Below are 13,097 nucleotides of genomic sequence, written 5' to 3' on the forward strand. Positions count from 1 at the left end.
CTGATCCAGAGTCCTGTTTCTTTCCTTAATTGGCTGATTTGACCTGTGTCCCGAGCGTCGGAGACTGTCCTGTTCGTCTGCTTAGTTTTAAAAGCAGGAGACTAGAAACTGTTAGCTGCGGGGGCGTGAGAAGCAGGCAAAGCGGCATGTGTGTTTCATCACGTGATCTTTTTGCCCAATCACGTGCTCTTTCGTAGCTGTCATCTGTTTCATAATATCAAAAAGAGAAAAAACCCTGGTCCTAATGATAAATGAATAATTATAATGCCCCCCCCAAAAAACCTGTGCCTTTTCCTCCTTAGCCCATAAAGAAAAACATGAAACTCTGTTCCCACCCCAAAAGTTCTCGATTGTAAAAAAAAAAAAAAAAAAAAAAATAGCATGAAATTCGTATGTGACTTTGCGACAAGTGTAAACCGCTCTAAAATTATGAATAGGCTTGGAAATAATTCCTCCCCCCCCCCCCCCCCACAGTCTGAATCACCGGCCCTCACTCATCACTTCCTGCTCGGCAAGTCGCATGTGTGTCTTATCTCCATGACGATGCTCCCCGAGCCGCGGGAGAGCGGGGCGTGTGTCTGCTTCATCTCGGCGTCTTCCGTAGCCCCCGCCCAAGGAGAGGATGTCGAAGCTGGACAAACAATGAATGGACAACGTCCTCAAGATCTGCTGCTTCTCTCTTCGGCTCAGAGTCGCCACAGACAGGGTTTTTTGTGGGGAGAGAGAAGGGAAAGCAAAGGAGCGTGAAAGGAGTTTACAGAAAGGCAAAGCAGCAACTCAGACATCAGCTTTGGAACGAGACGGGTCACGTGCGGCCGTGGGCGTTGGGTAACCCCACTCGGAGCTGCGGCCTCTTTGCCGCAGCGTCCACGTGGGAACCGGCTGGTCCGCGGTTCTGAGGGCAGCCGAGCAGCCGGGGGCACCGGCTCACGGCTCAGGGTTCACGGGGAAAGGCGGTGTCAGACCCATGTGCCCGGCAAAGCCGCCGACGTACGCGGAAGGGAGGCTGCAAACTAAATCCAAACCATTCATTCGCGCATTCGAGGTCGTCCGCTGCTTCTCCTCGGGCACCTGCAGACTTGCGGGCAGTTCTCCCTGTCTGGCCCACCCTCTGTAGTCCGTCTTGCGTGTAGCTGCTAGGACGGTCACTTCCGGTACCAAATGTCTCGTGTCCCTTTGCCCAGCAACTTGCCATCGGTCTCGTTCATCCCTGTGTGAAATAGTTCTCCAGCCTAAACTTCGGGCGGCTTCATCACACCGTCACTGGGACTCTTTCCCCATGTCCTTGTAAGTCCCCGCGCTGTATTTTTCTGTAGACTGTCTCTCAAGCTGATGACACCTGCCTCTCTCAACAGCCACAGTAGTCGCTGACGTTAACCGCGCTGACTCTGGGCCGAGCGCTGTGCTCATTGCTGCTGGACCCTTTTCTGTAACCCTCCGCTCGGCAGGGAAGGAAACTGGGTCCCAGAGAGGCTAAGTCCCTTGCCCAGAGCCATGGAGCTACTTAAGGTGGGGCTGGGGCTTGAAGCCGGGTGGCCCAGCCCAAGGCCACCGGCTAACCTTCCGCCCACCGCCCCAATCCCGCCATCCTCAGGCCTGGCCCGAGATGTCTTCCGAGGAGTACGTTCTGATGACCCGATCCCGCCTCTGACTCTGCGACGCGTGTGCACGCGCCACCGGCCGGTGACGTGCAGTCGTCTCCCCCCGCCCCAAGCCCCCACGCTCAGCCTGTCACTGAGCCCTGCCGTTCCTCAGGCTCCAAGGTCCATCCTTGCGGGGAGAGAGGTCCACTGCCACCTCGGCACAGGCCCCGCGAGCCAGCTAGCCACCATCCCTCCCGGGGTCGGGGGACGGAGGTGGCCCAAGGCCCTGGCAGAGCCCTGAGCTGTGGGGCACAGGATGGGAGGGAGGGCGGCTCCCCGTCCAGACCACGTCGGAGCTGAGATGGGGCTGTGTACTGGTCAGTGGCGGGGTGCACTCCATCTCAGGGATCAGCGTTGGGCCCCGCCTGCCTACACTGTGGCCGGACAAGCAGACGTGGGCCCAGCCCCAGGGAAGCGAGGCAGCTGGCAGGGGTGGGAACAGAGCCCTGCTGGTGAGGGGCCAGCAGGTGGCAGAGGGCAGGAAAGGCGTCTTACTGGTGAGCTTTGGGGGGGCTCTGTCTGCTCCTCAGAGGTCCCTGGAGCCCTGGGCATGCATGCCCTGTGCGGACAGCTATGGAAGGGCTAATGCCACCCCCTCTTCTGCTGGGAGGGGACTCAGGTTGGGGCTGGACGGCCTACCCAAGGTGTGCCCCCTGGGATCTACTGGGCTCAGGCGGGCTGCCCCTGTGCCTCCCTCAGCCTGGCACACCTGCAGTTCACCTGCGTTCCACCTTTCGAACACCCTGCTCACCATCTGCACAGCACCTGTCACCTTGGTGACATGAATGCATCTGAATCGCATTCACCTAGAATCCCTTCCAAGGCCTCTAGACCAAACCCGAACCCCTCGCCTTGGAATTCGAGGCCCTTCAAAACCAGACCCCTGATTTCCGAAGCCACCTCATCGCCTGTGGCCGGGGCCTAGGTCCTCTCCTCTTGATGAAACTTCCTCGTGATTCCACGAGGCGCACGGCAGTCACCTCCGCCTCTGACGCTGAGGGGAGCAGCCAGAAGGCCATGGGCTGTGCTGTGGCTACTTCCTGTGTGTCCTAGGGCAGGTCCCTCGGTGTCTCTGTGCTTCCGATTATGTACCCGTGGAAATACTTTACCAGATGTTTGGACCCCGCCGCCTGGAACACCTCCGTCTGGCCTGCCCAGAAAACTTAAGCCTCTGACTAGCTCTTCTACATCTGGAACAAAAGTCATCGTCCTTTCCCTCCTGTCTCCAAGGTGCCTCGTCCACTCACTTGTTGACCTTCCTGGCTGTGTCTGCCTCCTCCACAGACCCCTCCCCTGGGCTGAGGTCCCTGAGGCAGGAGCTGCGACCTGATCATCTTTGCATTTCAGTAGCTGGCACAGAGCCGGACACACCGCGGCCTTGGTGTTTGGGGACGAAGGGAGGACGGAAAAGCACGGGGTGGGATGGGCACCGGCCGGGGGGAAGGTGGTGGTGGGTTTCCGGCTGCTTCCTCCTGGGGCAGGGCAGCCCTGCCCCCCTGAGGAGAGCAGGAGCCACCCCTGGAAGTAGCCCCACGAGGCCACCACGGCCACAGACCCCAGGGGCGCCTGTCTCGGGGATGCATCAACCTTCAGGAAATTGCTAAATGTGTTTGGTGATTTTTTTTTTTTTTTGACATTTTCCCTCTTCAAGAGCTTGCGATTTCAAATTAATCACATCCACATACGTTTAGACTGTCGGCCTGAAAGGGAAAAATCTGAATTTTATTACCGCTTGATTTCACCCAGAGCTATTTTGCCACCACCAAAAGGACACGCACAACACGGTCGACCCAGGACACGACATTCTACCTCTGGGACCAAGCGCGTGGCGGGGCCTGGGGGCGCTGGGGGCTGCAGGCGGGACCTGGGTGGGCAGAGTCGCGGCACCTTCGGTCACCTGAAGGGGTGTCCGTGTGACCGTTGGTGCTGCCTCTGCCTCGGCAGACGGTCCCTTTTCCGTCCCCGGCCAGGTCCGCCCACGGCCTCTCCCCTCGGACATGGCGGTTCCGTCGACTAACTCCTTGTCTTCCCCTCGCAGGTACCACGACCAGCAGGACGTGACGAGCAACTTCCTGGGTGCCATGTGGCTCATCTCCATCACGTTCCTCTCCATCGGCTACGGGGACATGGTGCCCCACACCTACTGTGGGAAAGGCGTCTGCCTGCTCACCGGCATCATGGTGAGTGCCTGGCCCTGCCCGGGACCCTTCCCCGGCGTCCGAAAGGCACAGGGAGCCGGGCCCTTCCCTGGAGCTCAGAAGGACCTTCCGGTCAGCGCGTGGGGCCGGCCACCTGAACAGGCCGCTCACAGGAAGCCGCTGTGAGACGCAGCCGTGTCTCATGGGTCAGTCTCATTTTCCAGGCAGACGGTCCGGTTCCCGTCAGTTAGTGGGCTGGGCTGAGCCCGTGTGGCTCTGACCCTCCCACCTGCCGCCAGCTGCCCAGTTTGCTCACCCGCAGTGAGTCAGGGTTCGCAGTGGATTGTGCATCCTGTCCCCCGGTGCCCACAGACCTTGGCACCATACATGATCGAGCGTGGCTGGAGCTCACGGAGGCAGGGACCGGGCAAGGGCACTGAGCTGGCCGTTCGAGGCCCGAGACCCAGACTGCGTGGGCCGCTGGTTTGGCTCGCTGGCCGGGGGCTGCCCGGCCTGTGGCTCCCCCATCCGCACGTTGGGGTCCCAGACTCCCACGTGGCAGGCCCTGCCTCGCTCTGGTGTCCACTGGAGTGCGACTCCACCCCGTCCCTCCCTGGCACCCAGCACCTGGCTGTGTCCCTTCAAGGCGAACTTCCCTGTCCGGCACCCTGCCACCCGCACCCCGACACCCATAGCACCGAGTAGGGGTGGGAGGGGATCGGGAGTCAGAGCCCAAGTGTGGGTCCCCTCTGCGTCCTCACTGTGACCCTAGCAGGGCACTTAGCCGCTGGGCCTCGGCATTCTCCAGGGAACACAGGACACGAGCCCCGCCCCGCCTCCCCGCTGGCCTGGCAGTGACGAGGAGGGCGAGGCCACCCGCTGTGTTGGCATGAGGAGCCCCCTCCCCCTGGCCAGGTGGTGAGGCTCCCAGGAGGGCCAGGCTTCGGGCCCAGGACAGGCGGCCTTCGCCCCTCCCGAGGATCCCAGGGCATGGGCTTGAGGGAGAAAGCGCCGTCTGCGCCGGGGTTGTGGCGGGCGTGAGAGTGGACGCGATGTCTGCGGCTCACCCTAGGTCTCCGGGGGTCCTTCCTGTCGGTCTCCCTCAGATTTCATCCATCCTCCCAGGAGGAAGGACCCCCCTTCATAAACAGGAAGGGCGTTTTCCTGCTGTGAGCAGGGGGTCCGCTCCTCCCCAGGGTGGGGGTGCCCCCACCCCACCCCACCCTGGCCTGGTGGCCTCCTGGGGCCTGATCAGTGACCAGGCAGCCCGACTCGGGCACTCAGAGCAGAGGGGGCCCTGGGGTCAGAGGCCCGGACAGTGGCCCATGGGCAGGAGGGGTCCGGGGCCGTCACCCCACGACTGGGCACAGTTCCCCGCTTCCACCAAAGGCCAGGGCAAGTGTGTGCTCGCAGGCAGCCCCAGCACAGCTCGTGACAAAAGGCTCGGCCGGGCGGGGATGAGTCCTGGGCGCGGGCGAGCCTTTCGGACGGACGCCCCCCGCCGGCCAGTGGGACTTGCTCTGGCGCTGCTCCAGCTGTCACCAGGAAGCCGAGGAGCTGTCCTTTCTTCTGGAAAGGCGTGAACTGCCCCCTGGGGCCAGAGCTGTCTGCGGTGGGGCCACGCCCTGGTCATGGGCTCCGTGTAAATAGCGGGGAACTGCGCCCCATCCCAGACGTGGCCCCGGAACCACCGCGGCCCCTCGGCCGCTCCCGGCCTCCCCGCTGGACAGAGTGTCTGTTCCTTGCGGCCTGAGACCCACGTGGGAGGACACACGGAGGTGTTTGTTACAAACACCCACAGGCCTCCCCCTCGTCCCCCTGCGTGGACCCCGCTGTCCCCCCCGCGTGGGGGCGCAGGAAGGTCCCCTCCATTCATGTCAGGGCTTCTGCCTGAATTAAAGTCAGTTGCCTCCGGCTGGGGTCAGCCAGAGGGAGGAAGCCCGGTGGCATTTTGCTAACCAATGCGACTTCTAGCTGAGTCACTCCTCTCAAGTGGCAGAGAGCCCTTTCCTCCCCTCCCCCAGCCTGGCAGCGCTGTGTCTATCTGCCCATTATTATTGCAAGCAAGTGCCTTAACTAAAGGCACAGCTTCCTGTTTGGTTACCATGGACACCCCGGGGCCAAGCCGGGCCTGCTCGGAGGCGAGGCGTGGGGAAGGAGGCATCCGTGTGCCGCTGTAAACAGTCGTAATCATTGTTTTCTCTCGAAGTCCCCCTAACGGTGTAATTATCAACCATTAAGCAGGGGGTGTAATTGTCTGAGCGACTTGACACTGTCGGCACAGACCTTGAGAGATTTCGCCCACAAAAGCAGACATAGCAAAGTCCGGTGTCTTTCCACAAAGGATTTTATGATGACGGGTATGTCACAGAGAGAAAGCTCTCGATATTTTGTAGCCGGGACTGGAAATGACGACGAAACTTACAGAGACGCCTCTGGAGGTCTGGCGGCTCGGCATCGGGAAGGCCTTTGGGGTCCCCGAGACTGTGCGGCAGGAGCCCCGTTTCGACAGAGCCATTTTGTGCAGACGGGCTCACTCCGTGGGCCTTTTGTGAGTCAGGGACAGACGGACAAAGGCTTCCGGGATGTCCGCTGGGGACACCGAGCTTTTCCCCAAGGCCTCCTGACAGATGCTCCTCTGAACTGCAGGAGGAAAGTAACGAATTGAAAGGTAGCCGAACTGAGTCATTTGGGGAGGAGGGAGGGAGACGGCGAGACGTGGCTTGATGTCGGCTTCAAGGGGCGAGCCCGGGACACCAGGTCTCAAACCAGCCGGGTCGTTTCCATCGTGACACAGACGTCCTCCCGACACAGACGTCCTCCCGGCTTCGCTCCTCCGTTCGCCACTCACGCTTATGTTCTATTTTATCGTGGGCCCCTTTCGTTAAGAACACCTCGCCCCTTCCCCCTTGGGGTGCCTGCTCTTCCAGATCCTAAGCTTTTCCAGCTGGAAACTATTTCTTGGAACGGAGAAGTGGTTGGGCTGGTGTGGGGGAGCCGGGGTCCCTGAGTCGAGTCCACACCTGCCGATGAGTGAGGCTCGTTCACCCCACGGCAGCCGCCCCTGCTCTGCTCATCCTGCTCACCGTGGACCTTGGGCCTTACGAGGGTGGACCCTCCCCCCACCCCCAAACCACCCCGTAGAAGCGGGAGATGGACAGACAAGACCCAGGGAACGCAGCTGGTGTCAACCGTGACTCGAGGCTGGGCACGTCCGAGGGCCAAAGTCTGAGTCATGGGCGATGTCCACAGTCGCACCAGCTGTTCGTCCTTTTCCGTCCCCCTCCGCCCTCGCCTCCCGTGCCCCCTGCCCACCAGATTCCACACCGGGACGGCATGTGCTCCCACAGCCCCAAACCAGCCGGGGCCTCGGCACTGCATCTCAAAACCGACCCAAGTCACTGCCACGCCCGTCCAGTCTCCTCGGCTGCTAGCGTGGGGTCATCAGACAGCTGGGCGGAAGAAGGCTCATCATCCCAAAAGGACACGGGTGATCGTTACGCTACTCGGAGGAGAGCGCACGGAGGGACGGGGACCCCTTCACGTGCCCTCCGTTCGCTCCGAGGAGCCAGAGCTGACCCACAGCTTTGAACTCACGTCTCGGGCTCCTTGTTCCGCCCGCCTCCCTCTGTCGATCCTGTCACCCATCCTTGTTGCTTCGGCCTCTGCTGCTTCCTGTTCTGTCCCACGCTGCGCAGGATGGAGCACCCTGTGGCTTGTCTAAGTCTCTGCTCCAGCTCCCTCCCTCCCTCCGTCTCTCTCTCTCTCTCTCTCCCACACACGCACGCACGCACACGCGCACGCACGCACACTCCAGGGAGGACCAGTCTGACCTCAGCATCTTGCCCTCTTCTAGAAGGTTGCCAACGTCCGACCCCGTCTTTGCAAGGTTGCTTCTTAATGGAAATGACCAAGTTAGGCTTCCTTGTTGGCGACTTCCCCAATTACGTCCAGAGGATGGATTTTCTAAAAGAAAAATAAAGTCGAGAGTAACCGCGACTCTCGATTCAAGTCAGATGTAGGGATTAAGAACCCAGCACCCCCGCACCCTAGAGGGACACCCACAAGGGAGCCTTGACACCTTTCAGTAGAAAGAAGCTGGGACACATCATCTTGTCTGCCCTCTGCGTCCGCACAGAGATGTATCTTAATCCTAGAAGGTAGATGGCTCCTTGATGAAGACACCCTGACTTCTAATTAGAAACCCCCACATTCGTCTGGCTCGGCTGTAAGCTGTGGCAAGACCGTGGGGTGCTCCGTCCTGACCCTGAACTTCAGGAAGGTGGATGGGAGGTCGTTTTGAGGAAATGCCCAAAGCAGCATGGTGAAGAGGGTGACTTCCTGTTCAGGCTTCTTCCGTCCCCGGGGTTGATTTAAGTAGAGCTTTGCCCGGACCCAGGGAGACGGGAGAGAATGGCACCTGGGGAGAACCTTTCCAGCAGATACTCCATTTAAACACTGTCACGCATCCGTCTTCAGGGCTGCAGCCCCCGGTGCCCTTGGACTCCATAGGAAGGCGGGAGACCGAATCCACGTGGTTGAGGGATGGAGCACGCGTCTGCCCCCAGGACGGCTTCTTTTAAGCCGCTTTTTGCATTAGGAGCCCTGGCTGGACTGATGACAGCCTCAGACCGGGTGTCCACCTGCCCTACATATTCTTTGAAAATCGGGCACAGAATCTCCTGCAAGTCACGGATGCCGAGAAAACAGCCGGCCCTTGAACGGAGAGAGAAAGGAACGTTCACGGACTCTGTGTTTCTTTCTTTCTTTTTTTTTTTTCCGGTTTGTTGTGCTAAAAACAGGGTGGCCGAGGCATGGCTGACAAATGAGTAGCGAGGGGAGGGTGCTGCCGGCTTCGGCTGTGCCAGCACCTGCTCGGACGGGCAGGAGAGGCCGCGAGGAGGCACAGAGGGCCACCTACCCGCACGCGCCCTCCCCGCCGTGCGGGCCACGCACCTTCGAAAACGTCTCTGACGGTTCTAACGCACCCTGTCAGAGACCCGATGAGCCAAAAATGTCATCGATCGATTCCTTCAATCCGGGGCCCCCGCCGGCCGGACTGGGCCCAGCGGCCGCTCTGACTTCCGCCTGGCATCTGAGGACTGGACCGCTGACTTTGCTGAGCTCTTCTCTTTCCAGGAGTAGAGGTCGGCACGGTCAAGGGCCAGAGAGCGGACGGAAGGCGATGGCTGGGGGGCGGGTGGTGGCGCGCCCTCTCCCCAGACCCAGGCCAGGGGGGCAAGGGCTGCTGCTGCGGGCCGAAGAATCGGGGCACAAGTGGTGCTCACGGGCCCTGCGACTCCCCCTCCGCTGTGCCCCCCGGATTGGACCTACCCAAGCAGAAAAGCAACATCGCCCTGGAAAATAGCGAGGGCTTCCTGAGGGTTCCCTAAAAATTCAGGTCCGAGGCCAGAGCATCGTCGCCTTGAAAATCTCTATGTGATGAGAAGTCACGAGGCTCCCAGTAAAAGCCAGAAAGAGCCTCTCTGTGCTGAGTCACAGCCGAGACCTGAAGTTAGGTAGAAAGACCTAAGTGGGGAGCCGGCTCAGCCGGGGACAGACTCATGGGGACCGGTGTCCCCCGGGAAGCCATCTTGGGGGAGAACATGGCACCTCTTTATGAGGCTATTTTCAGGAGACGTCTCCGCCACCAGCAGGTGCTCCAGCCACGCTCTGGTTCACACGTGGCCTTTTGTCCGTCCTGGGCCCTGTGGTCTGGGGCGGGCAGTGGGGTTGGGACGTGCGCGCAGGGAGAGGGCCTGTGTGCACCAGGCGCTCCGTCTTCCCAGCTCCGCCCGGCACGGGACCAGACGACTGTCTCTGTTGTGAATCCCCCATAGCCTCAGCCCCATTCCGTGTCCCATAAGAACTGGCGAGTTCTGTGAAGTCCCCCAGAGGTCAGCTCTGCAGCCGAGCCGGGAGCGTCGCAGACCCCTCTGTGGGTGCAGGAATCAGGGTCCCCACAGGCTTTGTGCCTTGGACCGGCCAGAGAGCGCGGGCCCTTGTCCACTCCTGGAAACCCCACAGCGGGCGAACCCTGAACCTGGCCTCCTAACGACGTGCTCTCTCTCCCTGCCCTCTCACTGTCCCCCCACAGGGAGCGGGCTGCACTGCCCTCGTGGTGGCCGTGGTGGCCCGGAAGCTGGAACTCACCAAAGCGGAGAAGCACGTTCACAACTTCATGATGGACACTCAGCTCACCAAACGGGTAAAGCACCACCGTCCCCGCGGTCACGGGGCGCTGCAGCTGGAGGCGGAAGCCGCGTAGGCCGGGCGGCTCCGGGGTGGGGGGTGCGCCGGCCCAGACGCCTGCAACGGCCCACACGAGTGGGTGTCCGGAGGTCCCGTCTCCCCACAACACGCCGGGTGGTCCCCGCAACCGGCTCGCTTCCTGCTGGTTACTCTGTCGCGTGCCGTGGGGTGACCGCCCCCTCGCCCAGCGGTGCTCAAACACGTCAGCCGGCCGGTGGCAACAGTTTTAAACGACGTTGGGAATGTAGCTAAATCCAGCCCTTTCGAAAAAGGTCGTTAACGCGCGATCATCGAGCATCGCTGCAGAGCCCACGTTCCCAAGCCTGTCACCATCCAGTCGCCCTTCTGGGTTTCCCCGGTAACGTCCCCCCTTGTCCCCTCGCGGAAGTCGTTCCGCTCGGTGCAGAGGTGCGGGAACAGGGAGAGGTGTTAGCCGGGAGGGGAGGGTCTGACACCCCGCTGAGTCGTCGGGGAAGAAAAGGCCCATTTAGAGGAGGGGAGGGGGCGGCGAGCGGGCGGGAGCGTCGATTTCCTGACGGCTCTTGGGGGATCATTCTTTAGTGATGCAGGCCGGACGAAGAAGGTCAGTAATGGGATCTCCCGCAAAATCCTCCCCTTTCCGAGATGGGAGAGAACTGAGACCCCGTGGGCGAGCTTGGCCGCCAAGGCTGGTCCTTCCCGGTCAGGGCTAACGTGGGTTCGGAGGCCCAGGAGCCTCCAGATTTGGATTTGGGTTTTTGAAAGCTAGAGAACAGAGTCGGTGATTAATGGTGCAGCACAGTAAAAATGCGTCAGAAACGGAGGCAAAGGCAGGAGGGAGAACAAGGAGGGGTCGGCGGGGTCGGCGGGGTCGGCGGGGTCGGCGGGGTCGCCAGGGACGGCCAGCTTCCAGGAAGGCGCGGGCGCCGTGCAGCTGCCAAGGGCTCCCCAGACCCCAGACAGTTATTCGTGGTGCTCGATCACTGGGTCTTCGACCACACGTCCTGGGTCCTCTGAAACCTCCACAGACGGGGAAGGAGCAGGTACCGGCCGATAGCCTCACGTGGCCGACACGCAGAGGGTGACGAGCTGGTAACTCTTGTCTGTGTCACTTAGCCTTGGTAAACTGGCTTCGCTATATGTCCTGTTGTCACAGTTGCAATGAGCAGAACACTTAAACCTGTTGCAACGTCCCCTGAAAGTCTAGTCTCTTTTTCCAAAGATGCGACACACAAAGATGGTTCTTCCCGTGGGGGCGTGTTCAGAGCTGGCAGGACAGGGACTTGCAGAAGTTCCGCGACGTGACCCTGACTGACCCGACTGGCTGAGAGCTCGGCCTGCTCTGCCGTCCTCTCCCCTTGACCTGCTCAGAGAAGCCCACCTTGCCTTCCCTGGGGATGCCTCTGGTACCCTGTCCTCCCCGAATGGCCCGTCCAGCTGGAGTGGCTCCTGGCTCGTGGGACGCTAAGCTCGGTCTCTTCACACGACCTCAGAGGAGGAGCCGACTGTGGAAGGCGCTGGTCAGGGCTGCTGTCCTGACCCTCTCTCGGGGGCGGACAGTCCGATGTCGTAGAGAAAAGCGATCACGCCAGGACATGCAGGCGCCTTCTCCGCACACCCGAGCAGAGAACAAAGGGAGAGCTTGCGACCCGTGTATCGTGAGACCACGCCGAGGGGCGCGGGGGTCACTCGCTTCGGCCGGGCTCTGCCGTTGGAGCCGCTGCTGAGCGCCCGTGGGCGGGGCGGGAACGCGGTCTCGGGGTCCCCCGGGGCCCGTGGTGCCCCTTCTTTCTCTCGGCACCCCCGGTGGCAGCATCGTTCCCGTTGCTTCATGCCATCAGGCCTTGTCACGGCGACTTCTGCGGTGCCGCCACCATCGTTATTCTGTGACCATGATTTATCGCTGACCCTCGGGCTACGAGGTAACATGGGAGTGAAGGGCGCGCCGAGAGACTGGAAGGGGTGCCAGGTCCCCATCTTCCTACCGCCCGATGCCACGGGTCCCCGTGTTTTATGTAACACATAAACACGTCTGTCACGGGGGTCACCACGCTTTGTGCTGTGGGGACCCCGGGATGGCCCGCCCTCAGAGACCACCCCCCCTTTCTAAAAGGCAAGGTAGGCGCCCGCGGACGCCTGCGGCTTCAGAGGTGCTGGGGACAGGGGAGATAGGGGCTGGCAGAGAGGGAAGAGGGGGTGGCCCTTGTCCCCACCCGTGTGTGTAGCGGACACCGTCCGCCAAGCGTCTGGGGACTGGGCTGGCTTTGAGTTCTCGGATGGTGGCCTTCGTCAGCTCTCGGTTAATCTGACTGTGACCTGTAGGACTCTTGAAGTTAAGTCGCACCCCCTCACAGGCCTGATCTGCCCCCTCCCTTCCCCTTTCCTGTCTCCGGCCTCCCAGGAACCCCATTTCCCGGGCGGGGTTCCTGGCAGCGTCGCAGGTGGGCGTGCCAATGGTGTCTTCCCCGGAGGTACTCACCCAGGTCTCTCTGGGGCTTTGGGGGGCATGGGGAGTCCAGGAGGGGTGCTCCTCTTGTCCTGTCCAGAGGGTTCTCCTGCAACCAACAGCCCATCTGTGACACCGTGCGGCAGAGCACCCCAGCAGAGAGGTGGCCAGACCAAGCCGTTGACATGGGCACCATGGCCAAGAGCTCAGGAAACAGACATAGATGTTCTGATATGTTCTCTTTTGTTGGGGGTGGGGGAGAAGCTGACGTGCACCGGGGCGGGCGGGTAATAGCTGCTGTGCGTCCACGAGCCCTGTGGCCGCACTGGGCGCTCAGGGTGTCCAGGGAGCCTCACGTCGTCAGCACCGCAGTCCCATCCAGGTCACCGGCTCTGGGTGGCTGCCTGCCCGCCCCCCAGCCGTGTGGCCCCCCAAAGCCTTTGCCGCCAACATGGTGTCCCATGTGGCAAGGTCATGACGGGCTGGGCGGGTCAGGGACGGGCTCCTGCACCGCACACTCTCACTGCCCAGAGTCGCCCCATCGTGGGGCTGGGCAAGTGTTCCCTGAGGAACAAGGAAGTCGGGGCTCAGACCATCAGTAACGTCCACGGAGGACATGATCCTGCGTCCTCCTGGGAG

General features: G+C 61.4%; 1 protein-coding gene across 3 annotated transcripts in view; it reads left to right on the forward strand.

Moving 5' to 3' along the window:
* Positions 1–190: 190 nt before the first annotated feature.
* The window catches only part of KCNN3 (potassium calcium-activated channel subfamily N member 3), a 26,334-nt gene continuing 13,427 nt past the window's right edge, over positions 191–13,097 (forward strand). The window contains exons 1-3 of one of the 3 annotated variants that reach the window (XM_023534325.1): positions 191–1,287; positions 3,682–3,823; positions 9,879–9,989. In XM_023534325.1, the coding sequence (XP_023390093.1) occupies positions 1,280–1,287; positions 3,682–3,823; positions 9,879–9,989 (261 nt within the window). In that variant the 5' untranslated portion in view covers positions 191–1,279. Of the gene's footprint in view, positions 1,288–2,757; positions 2,874–3,512; positions 3,824–9,878; positions 9,990–13,097 lie in introns of those variants that run through there. The other 2 variants (XM_011366441.2, XM_023534324.1) reach the window with 2 other exon arrangements.

The sequence above is a fragment of the Pteropus vampyrus genome, unplaced genomic scaffold, assembly GCF_000151845.1.
Source record: "Pteropus vampyrus isolate Shadow unplaced genomic scaffold, Pvam_2.0 Scaffold124, whole genome shotgun sequence".
NCBI lineage: Eukaryota > Metazoa > Chordata > Mammalia > Chiroptera > Pteropodidae > Pteropus > Pteropus vampyrus.